Source organism: Miniopterus schreibersii, assembly GCF_964146895.1.
Source record: "Miniopterus schreibersii genome assembly, chromosome: 4".
Lineage (NCBI taxonomy): Eukaryota > Metazoa > Chordata > Mammalia > Chiroptera > Miniopteridae > Miniopterus > Miniopterus schreibersii.
Genome location: NC_138105.1, coordinates 97,247,352 through 97,257,388, shown reverse-complemented (window position 1 = coordinate 97,257,388; position 10,037 = coordinate 97,247,352). Strand labels below are relative to the sequence as shown.

Below are 10,037 nucleotides of genomic sequence, written 5' to 3'. Positions count from 1 at the left end.
TAGCCTGTAAGTGATTCACTTTCAGTTATAATCATTGCTACAAGAATGAAGCTCTGAGTGTCTATATCGGTGAGACAAGACCAGATTAGGTCTGAGGGTCAGAAAAGTTTCCCCTAAGGAAAGAGTCAGGTGAGATGTGCCAAAAAAATGGAGATGAGGCTCATCAAAGTGATCAGGGGGCTTGGAGGAATGAACATGGGCTTCTCCTGGGGCTAAAGGTGAGTGCTAGGTGTGGGGTCAAGTAGTAGGAAGAGACATTAGGCAACCTCAAGGATGGAGAAGTCTAAGAGAGGACATTTGTCATTACCTTAATCACTGAGGAACACTGAGCTGATGTTGAAGAGTGAGTATAAACTAACCTGAGGATTTATTTTGAGGGTTCATTTAAACGCTCTTGAATAGGAAATGTCGGAGTGGAGAGCACCCCGGATCTCTGTCTATTCTGCCTCTTCCTAGGAGCCAAGGATATTACAGAATTTATTATTTACATCCCCTCCACTGCTCACCGAAGGTGAGGAACAACAAGAGCAGACATGATTCCCGGGGTCGTGGGCAGGAGTTGAGGTAGCAACGGGCAAAAGGCTGAAGGGAAGAGAGAACAGTGGTGGCAGCTTTGGGTTCCAATGGCGAACGGTGGCTACAAAGAAATCAGGATATAAAGCCTTAACTAGCGTATGAGGCCAGCTAGCTCTCAGGATGTAGTATAACTTCGGTCAGACATTGCAAGATTTGGAGTCGGGAAACCTGTATTCAAACCCTCCCTTTCTGCCTCCAGCTATGTGATCAGGGCCACAAACTCTCTGTGCATTTGTAAAATAGCAATGACAATAGTGTCTGCTTTTCAGATTGTTGGGAAGTATTGCGTGTAAAGTTTTTAGCAGCATGCCTGGCATAGTCCAGTTACTCATTACTAGTTTTATTATTATTATTATTATTATTATTATTTTATTGACAATATTTAATACCTGCAAGGAAATCCACACCTATAAAAAAGAAATAAGGGAGACAATTTGCCATTATTTTCCAATTTTCTAAAATAAGTATGCATTGCTATTAGAATGAAAAGGGGGAAAAGAACCCCACACATTTCTGAATAATAGAAATTTGACTAGTCCACTGTCTCCCGAATTTCCCATATTGTCCAAGGAGACCAAGGGGAGTGCAGGTTAAAAGCACAGATTCCTAGGCTCCTACCCAAAAAGCTGGATGAGAATCTCTAAGGGACGAGCCTGTTAATCTACGCTTTTAATCGGCCCCGCGGATGATTCTTACAATCAGGCGCTGCTGGGAGTCGCTCATTTAGAGCGAGGGTTGCAGAGAAGCATGGGAAAGCCCAGCACAGATTCCGGCAATCAGGAGGGCCTGAGCCTACAATTCCCATACTGCCCCGCACACCGGCGACGAGCGGGTGAAGCCTGCCGGGAGTTGTAGTTCCGGCCCGCCAGGGGTCCGCCCATAAGAACGCCGGAGATGACTGCCGCAAACCTCCCGCCCCACAATGCAAATGCAAGTGGTGACGTCACCCGAGGAGCGCCGCGGCCGGAGCGGGCGGTTTTTGCCGCCTCTTCCACCAGCCCCGCCGCCAGCTCCCCCGCCGCCGGCTCCTTTTTCTCCTCCCCCGCCGCCGCCTCCTCCTGCTCTGGCTCCTCCGCCACCTCTACACGACCCAGGCCCTCTGCCCCTGGGAAGAAGCCGCATCAGGTCTCCCTCGCGGGCCCGGGGCGCAGGCATGGCGGACGGCGGCGGCGGGGGCGCGGGCGCGGTGGGCGGCGGCGGGGCAGGCCCGGCCTCGGCGGGGGCGGGGGCGGGCGCGGCGGGCGGCGGCGGCGGCGGCCCCATCAACCCCGCCTCGCTGCCGCCCGGCGACCCGCAGCTCATCGCGCTCATCGTGGAGCAGCTCAAGAGCCGGGGCCTGTTCGACAGCTTCCGCCGGGACTGCCTGGCCGACGTGGACACCAAGGTACTGAGGCCGCCGGCCCGCAGCTTCGCTCGTCCGAAGCAGAGAGAGAAACAAACGATGCCTTTTAATTAAACACCTGCGCGGCGAGGTGGGGCCGCTCGGGGCGGCGCCCGGGGCTTTCTGGGCGACGCGCACGTGGGTCGGGCGCCCAGCCCCGCCGCTGTTGGCTGGGAATGAGCATTTTCCCCAGTCGCTTCTTTGAACTTGGGGTTTCAATACTGGTGTTTAGAGCCTACACCCCATCTTCCCCAAGATGGGATTCTTTAAGCCTCTCGGTAGCAAACCTCAGTGTGTTTCTGGGGAAAGCCAGGTGAGTAAGCGCGCGTGGTTTGAACGCACAGTCATCAGTATTGTGGCGGTTTGTTCCTTTTCTCCAGCTCACCCATCGCAGACTCGCGCGGGGGCTGCGAGAAGGTACGTTGTGGTAGAGCCAGCACCCCTGTTTTGTACTCCTTCGCCGATTAAAGGGCATTTGGAACCTATTTTAAATCCTAATGCCGCAGGTGAACCCCCCCTCCTCCCCCCAGTAAGAGGCTGCTTCACTTTACCTGGCTGCCAAGGTGGTTTGGATTCAGGGAACATCTTGGGTGTTGAGTGAGCCGTTCAGGAGTTCCCCTTCTCCCTTTCAGAGGCTTCTCCAACACGACTCCAGGTTCAGGAGGCTCTGCTACCGACGGGGCTCCTCCAGGGAAGTGGTTTCTCCTCCCTGAGCCTACCTCAGAGCAAGACTGTGAGCTTCAAGTAAGACCTTAAGGATAGGGACCCCCAGTCTGCTTAGTCATTGAACTGGATAGGGACCCCCAGTCTGTTTAGTCATCGAACTGGGACTGGCCTGTGTCTGCCATGCTGTGTGGATACAGGAACAAGTCAGTCACCACCCAGTCCTCAGAGCTTGCACTCCAGCGTGGAAAACGGACATGTGCCCCAGATGGTATATATAGTAAGCGGTCTATACTGTTTCTCCTCCAAGATTAAAAGCCCAAGTAGAAGTGTTGTCCTTGAGATGAGGTGTTTACTTTTTCTTATTTCAGGGTCTCAGGTACACACTGTCAGAGCTTTCACCCTTTCCCAGGACTCTGGGTGTGCTCAGCTTCCCATCACACATTCTCCACTCATATTTCCTGTGTTCCAGTAGGTTTTGTGTGGCCTCATCGATGTAGTATATGTTTTACTTATTTATTTTAATGAATATCGAGAAGCTGTCGGGGAGAGGGAATTGAGCCTCCCCCACTTAACACCTCTGTGGGCGGTCCTTCTGGTAGCTGCCAGGTGGTTTTACTCCCCAAAGGTGGGTCTTTCCAGTTGCTTTCAGACCTGTGGTTCTCAAAGTGTGGTCCTTGGATCAGCAGCATCACTTGAGAACTTGTTAGAAATGCATATTCTTAGGCCCCACCTGAGACTGCTGGAGTATTTAGGGGAACGTGTTCTGATGATGTTTGCAGTTTACTTAGCAGTGCATCCAAACTATAAATAAATAGGACAAACTGATCCGTGGTCCAGAACAGGGCTAGATAATACAGTAAAATGTCAGTGCCTGGGACAAAAGGGCCCTTTCACTTAGGTAATGAGAGGATTACTCTATATTGTCAGCATTTGTTGAGGTTTGGTGGGGACATTTGCTGTCCGCTGTCCTTTTTCAGTAAACTGTCATCTCAAAGCAGGTGAGTTATTTGGAATAGAAGGTATAGTATCAGGATGCATGCTTACAAGGCACGATCTAGTTCTAGCTCCTTTAAGCAAAGGGGAGGCTCTGCTGACTCATGGGATCCAAGGAAGGACTGAATGAACAAAATGAACAAATTGCCAGAAGGCTTGGGAGCATTTGGACCAGGGCTGCTCCACCAGGGCTGTCTTTCCTCTGTTCTCTATAACCGTGTCACTGTCGGGTACTGCGGGGTCATCCCTTTGGTTACTAGTATCTCTTGACTATACCTTACTCTGGCTTCCTCCTCCAGAAAGGGACTCTCAGCTCCAGTTTACAAAAAAAAATCCCAGGGACTGTCTGGATTGTCTTAGCCTGGGTCAGGCACCCTCTGCTGTGGCCAGGAGAACATGGCACCCACTGCCCTGCCCTTGTGAAGAGGGGAGGATGTTACCTGGAGAAGGGAGTTGCTAGGCAGATAGGACACGAGCATGTTAATTCTCTCATTTTCATGCCTTCCTCTTTCCAGGTTTAGTGGAGAGTCCTTATGTTTGTGAGCCAGCTTTCTTGGCCTCTTGGAAGAGTCCACTCATGGAGTGAAGGCCTACTGAGTCTTTTGTTGGTTTCACTTACCCAACTGTTAGCAAACTTTGTCCACAATAACACTGCAGAATAAACCAAGTCTCAGTGGCTTATGCAAGCATTTGTTCTCATACCGATAGGGCTGCAGGTGCCCAGAGCTCAGCTGGCCTCAGTAGGCTTCAGCTGGGTGGCTCAGCTGTGGGTGGCAGGTTGCCTAGTCTTGGATCCAAGCTATGGGTTGGGGTTAGGTCTGCTGCACGTATACTCACCCTAGGCCCCAGACTGAAGGGGAGGAGCCACCCAGGACATGCTGTAATAGAGGGTCATCAGGGCACAAGAGCCAGGCCAGGCAGTACAACCACCTTTAAGGTCTCATCACTAACGTCCCATTGACCAGAGCAGATCGCATCGCTAAACTCAGCATCATTGGGCAGGGAAGCCTGCGCCCTCCTTGGAGGGGAGAGCAGTGGACATAATACTCCTGGTTTGGAGAAGAGCAGCTGACAGCACCAGAAGTTTCTGGAGGCTCAGAACATGCATTCCTTGTGTTTACCAAGTGCCTTCTAATTTTGTTCTGATGCTGTTGGGTCTAGAATCAGTAAGTACCTCTCGGCTCCTTTTGGACTTCAGTTGTGTTTCCCCTCAGCCTTTCCCAGTGTTCTGTAGGCTTTGACTTCAGTTTGAGCTCTTGCATCATGCTGAGGTTTGGGTGGCCCTTCATTTGATGCAAGGGACTTTCCTGAGCCTTTGTTTGTTGCTGAGAATACCCTGTGAGGCAGTGGGGCAGTAATAGCACAGTTTTCCAGTGGGAAATGAGACTCAGAGGTTGCCGGACTTGTTGAAAGTCAAAGAGCTGGTAAGCAGTGGAGCCAGGCTAGAACCCAGTCCATTTGATTTGTAAACAGCCTGGGTCTAACCTTGGCTTTGCCACGCGGGCAATTTGTTTACCTTTTCTTAGCTTAAATTTCTCATCTCTAACGGGGGCAGGAGAGGGCTCATAGGATGGACGTCCCTCAGAGCAGCACTTGAAAAGTAAATGAGATAATAACATATGGCATCTGGCACTGTGCCCCCCATAGAGTGGGCACTGGTGTTAGCCAGTGATCCTCGCCCTGCCTGCCCTGTCTGCCGTGTGCTCGCCACCATGAAGTGCATGAAGAACCCGAAAGTCTGCGCTTCTCTGAAGAGCAGTGTCCTGAATGACTGATTTCCAGACCTTTGATGCATGTAACTTCTGACCTTGCCTTCTTTTTAATGTTGTAGCCAGCTTACCAAAACCTGAGGCAGAAAGTGGATAATTTTGTGTCAACACAACTGGACAAGCAGGAATGGAACCCTACGATGAACAAAAACCAGCTGCGAAATGGCCTGAGGCAGAGCGTGGTTCAGTAAGTAAGCAGGTTGAGCGCGAGAGGCAGCACCACAAGTGCGGCACACAGGAGGGCGGGTGCAGGCCACTGTCTGGGCCGGGGGGTGCTCGTTCCCAGCAAATGTCACATAGGAGTTGCAGCAGGCTGCCCCTTTATTAAAACCCACGTTCAAGCACCGAACTCAGCTGAAATCCTTGCTAGTTTCTCCAGCCTGTGGAGGTTTTCCTGTGCACATCTCTCCAGGGGCATCAAAAGATATTCCAATTGCAAGATATAATCCCTGCTCTGAAGTTTTCAGTAGTCTGAACATACTTGGGCATTTTAGATCAAGATATCAGGGTGTGGATCTTGGGCACACGGATCTGGGTCTTTATTCTCACAAGCGAATGCTTAGTTTTACCACCTGTGTAAATTTTCCAGCTTTTTGTTTGATCTAAGATGTATTTAACCAGAAACGTGAATTTGGACTTAATACTGGGACATTCATCTGTGATTCTTGCTAACACTTTGAGGCAAATTCTAATGCAGTTTTGGAATGAAGATTTGCTACTTAAGCCTGGAGTGTTGTCACCCGGTGAGACCCTGCAGCCCCAGCGTCGGCCTGCTGGCCTGGCCATTCAGGCCCAGAAGCTGGGTCCCAGGTCCATAGGGTGGACGGCTCCACAGAAAATCGAGCTGTGCTGTTGAACCTAATAGTGACAAAGTCCTTTAACTGCATGATACCTGCTCATTTCCCTGCTATTTTAGGATCCACCTCCAGGGAAGCGAGCTGCACTATGCTTCCCCTGATCAGGTGTTCACATCCAGGAGAGATCCCTGTGAATCTGCCTCGGAAACAGAGGTGTAGCTGGAAAGCGATGGGCTCGTGACTGAGGAGGGCAGCTTTGCCCCCTGACTCACCGTGGCCTGGTGCTGACCTCACTGTGGGTCACGAGCTCAGCTTGGAGGGCACACGCTGTCTAATGCAGGTCTCCCTGAGAGTGCCCTGGGCTCTAATGGTGTTGTGTTTACATCCAGGCTTCCTGCTGATAAGCTGTTAGTCACCCTGATTCCAGGGAGCACTTTACCCGCCGCTCAGCCTATGGGTTCAGGGCCTGTGTCTCATCTCGCTTGTCACAGTGGCTTTCCCTCGTTCATTTTCTCTGCTGTCCCTGACACCATCTGCCCATTTACTGCAGGACCTGTTTCTACCCAAGCAAAGGCTTGATTGGCCCAAGCGCTCTCAGGTCTAAAGGAAAAGTAGGGCCTTCCCTGCCTCTCATGACGGTATTTGCCTATTTCAGTCCTTTGAGAACACCTTGGTTTGAACCTCCATGGACTCTCCCAAACTTTTCAGATATCATGTGCTTTCTGTCACCATGACCTTCCTTACTACCATGCCCCAAGTGTTTGAATACACACATTTTGGCTAATTTTTACTCTGCTTCAAAAAGGGTTTGGGGTGTATTTTAGCACCTTAGATGCTTAGAGCCAATTTGTTTCCTGTCTATTTACTTGTTTGCTTCTAAGTCCCTTGTGTGTGTTCTAGGCAGCAGCCATAGCTGCAGGCCATGTGGAATGGTGGCGGTGTGGTGGCCCTCCCAGCACTGTGCATTTGAGTTAGAGGTGGTGTGGGGATCAGCAGCCAGGTCACTGCTGGAGGCCATGTGGAATGGTGGCAGTGTGGTGGCCCTCCCAGCACTGTGCATTTGAGTTAGAGACGGTGTGGGGATCAGCAGCCAGGTTGCTGCTGGAAGCTACTTCTGCTTCGGCCAGTAAGAGAACAGATGTCGAAGGAAAGGAGTCAAGTCTGAGGCTCGCTGGCTCCGATGGTATGATGAAGCTTTTCAGCTCTGCCTGTCGTCAAGTTCTTTCCTACCATGTCACCACTTTTCATGGTCTTTGGGACAGGCCACCTAGTTTTGCTTGGTTCCTTTGCACAGGGCTGAGGTGGTAGTGGGTGAGGTTGTGAGGCAGGAGTAATAGGTGGCTCCTGGTTGTGGGTTGCTCCTCTAAAGTAAAAATATAGCAGCTGGAACTCTGCTAGTGGATCTCCCTTGGAAAGAACTCCTGAGTGGCTGTAGCTTTGACCAGTGGGGTGTTTACTGGGCTCACGTGACACTTGTTGGGGACGAAAGCATCTCAGAGGAACTAGGTAACAGAATGATCTCTCTGTCTCCACAAGGTCAGGGATGTTGGAAGCTGGAGTGGACAGAATTATTTCTCAGGTGGTGGATCCCAAGCTAAACCACATCTTCAGGCCACAGATAGAACGAGCAATTCATGAGTTCCTGGCAGCCAAGAAAAAAGAAGCTGTGCCCGCACCCCCTCCGGAGCCAGAGAGCCAGGACCCCGCAGCCCCGTCCCAGGATGCGCCCTAAGCTCCGGTATGCTCTCTTTAGTCCAGGAGCCCCTTGTCTCTGACTTAGAGGTAGTGAAATGGATAGACGAGGGGTAAGCCGTCACTGGGGATGACCATCTTGTCTACCAGAAAAATAGTTACATAGATGGATCTGACCTGCTCTTTACAAGCATTTTCACTGCGCACTAAGTGGCAGCATTTTCCTGAGTAGTGAGGAGGAATCTTTGTGCCTCAGAGCTAAACATTTCAGCTAGGAGGTGCTTCATTAGACACCAGCTGGTATGACCAGTGTGCACAGGGAAATTCAAATGAAAGTCTTGCTTTTCTGAAATTGCTTAAGTGAGTCTCACCCCTGGACCCAGTTAAATTTGGGTTTGCAGTTTGGATATAAAATCAAGCAATGCATCCACAAGTGACTCATCCTAAATGGGACTCAAAGCCCTGCTGGATTTCCTTGTGTTTAAAGGGAGTTGAGTTTACCACTGTCAGTTACCACAGGGTTCTTCTGGTAAGCGCCCCCCTTTTTTATTACATTGGGAATTTAATTTTTAAAATAACCATAGATGCACACAGTAATGCTTTCTGTAGGGTCTGGGCGACATTAGTCAGAATAGGTCGTGGTCGGTGGTGGGCTTGGACTTAGCATTATTAGTAACCACTGGGTTTGCCTTGACCCCTCTTTCTACTCTGCGGTCTTTGGTGCTCATATGGGAGACCTTGATGCCATTACGGAGTGTAAAACATTCACTGCAAGTCTTCCCAGTTTAACTGAAAATTCCTTTAGGAACATAAGTCCAGTAAATGTAGTCTCATCAATAAGCATACTGATGGGACTCTCTTCTTTGTAGAATGTGCCTGACGTCTTTTGGAAGCTCCATTGAATAGTGGTAAAGAAGTGGATTCGGTTCATAGCGATACAGCTTCAGAGTGAAGACGGGCGAAAGTCGTCGCTGGCTTCACCTTTGACTTTGGAGCGGGGTCCACACTGAGCAGGGGCGAGTTTGGCAGGAGGAAAGCTGACCTGTGTGCCCCTGCCATCTGGCCAGCCTATCTGAGGGGCTGACACCAGCAGACACTACAGAGAACTAAAACACTACATCAACCTGGGGTTGTCCCAAAACAAACCTTTGTACTTGAATCAGGAGACTGCATGTGGATTTTAGGGCTTGTGCTTGGGGATAAACAAAGCTACGGTGAGGGAACGTGCAGTCCCAGAGTTGCAGTTCCTGAGGGCTGAGAGCGGCAGTCAGGGTCAGCGGGGCAGGGCTGGGACTGCTTATTTGTTTCTCAGAGTGCAGACTGGACGGTACAAGCCGCTAGCATCAATAGCTTTAAAGGTGTTGTGACCCTTCCCTCTTGTTTGTGAATCCTGTAGTTTCAGTGTCCTTTCCCCGAAAAGGCGACAAACACGGGGCCCTAGAATGCTTGAGGAAGCTCAGACACTAGTAAAAGGAAGCATTTGCGGGCTCTCTGCCCAGGGCTGCTTCCTACTTTGCAAGCAGGAAGTCGTGGGTGTGTTTATTTTATTCTCATGTTTGTGTTTTTTTAGAAAAGTGAATGATCCATAAATAGCCTCAGTTTTATAATAAAATCATTTGATACCCTTACTCTGAAGCTTCCACTGACTCTTAGACCCCAGGATGTGAAAGGTGAACTTTCCCTTGGCCTGCGGGGCCACATCTGTGCCCAGCATGGGACTTGAACTGCCGTCGACCTGGAGCCAGGAGGCAAAGCTGGACGGGTGGGCAGGTGCTCTCCTCCCTTGGACCACTACCAATGCCGGCCTTCAGTTGAGGGCACCTATAATTGTGTTTCTCGAATTTGAATGTGCAGAGGATCACCTGGGGATCTTGGAAAAATGCACATTCTGGTAGAGGATTCCTGAGGTGGGACCAGAGCTGTGTCTAAAGCTGGTGCTGCTGAGGCTGCCGGCCCTCCGCAGACACTGCGCCCCACCCCTGGGTAATGTCAGAGGTCACTTCACACTGAGAGTGTGTGGTTCTTAGTTGAATCTGCTACTGGATATTGCTAATCCAATAAACCTACAGGAAGTCCCAGCACAGCATCATCAATAGGTTCTCAGTAACTAACTTGAGGCAAAACGAAATATGACAAAGTCCATTTTTACCATCGGCTAATTAA

The 10,037-nt window shown here is 50.5% G+C and overlaps 1 protein-coding gene across 1 annotated transcript; it reads left to right on the top strand.

The window, feature by feature from the left end:
• Positions 1–1,631: 1,631 nt before the first annotated feature.
• On the top strand, positions 1,632–9,502 carry BOD1 (biorientation of chromosomes in cell division 1). The gene is made up of 4 exons (XM_081134552.1): positions 1,632–1,960; positions 5,448–5,572; positions 7,719–7,920; positions 8,744–9,502. The coding sequence occupies exons 1-3, from the start codon at positions 1,730–1,732 to the stop codon at positions 7,912–7,914; spliced, it is 552 nt and encodes a 183-aa protein (XP_080990678.1). The 5' UTR covers positions 1,632–1,729; the 3' UTR covers positions 7,915–7,920; positions 8,744–9,502.
• Positions 9,503–10,037: the final 535 nt, after the last annotated feature.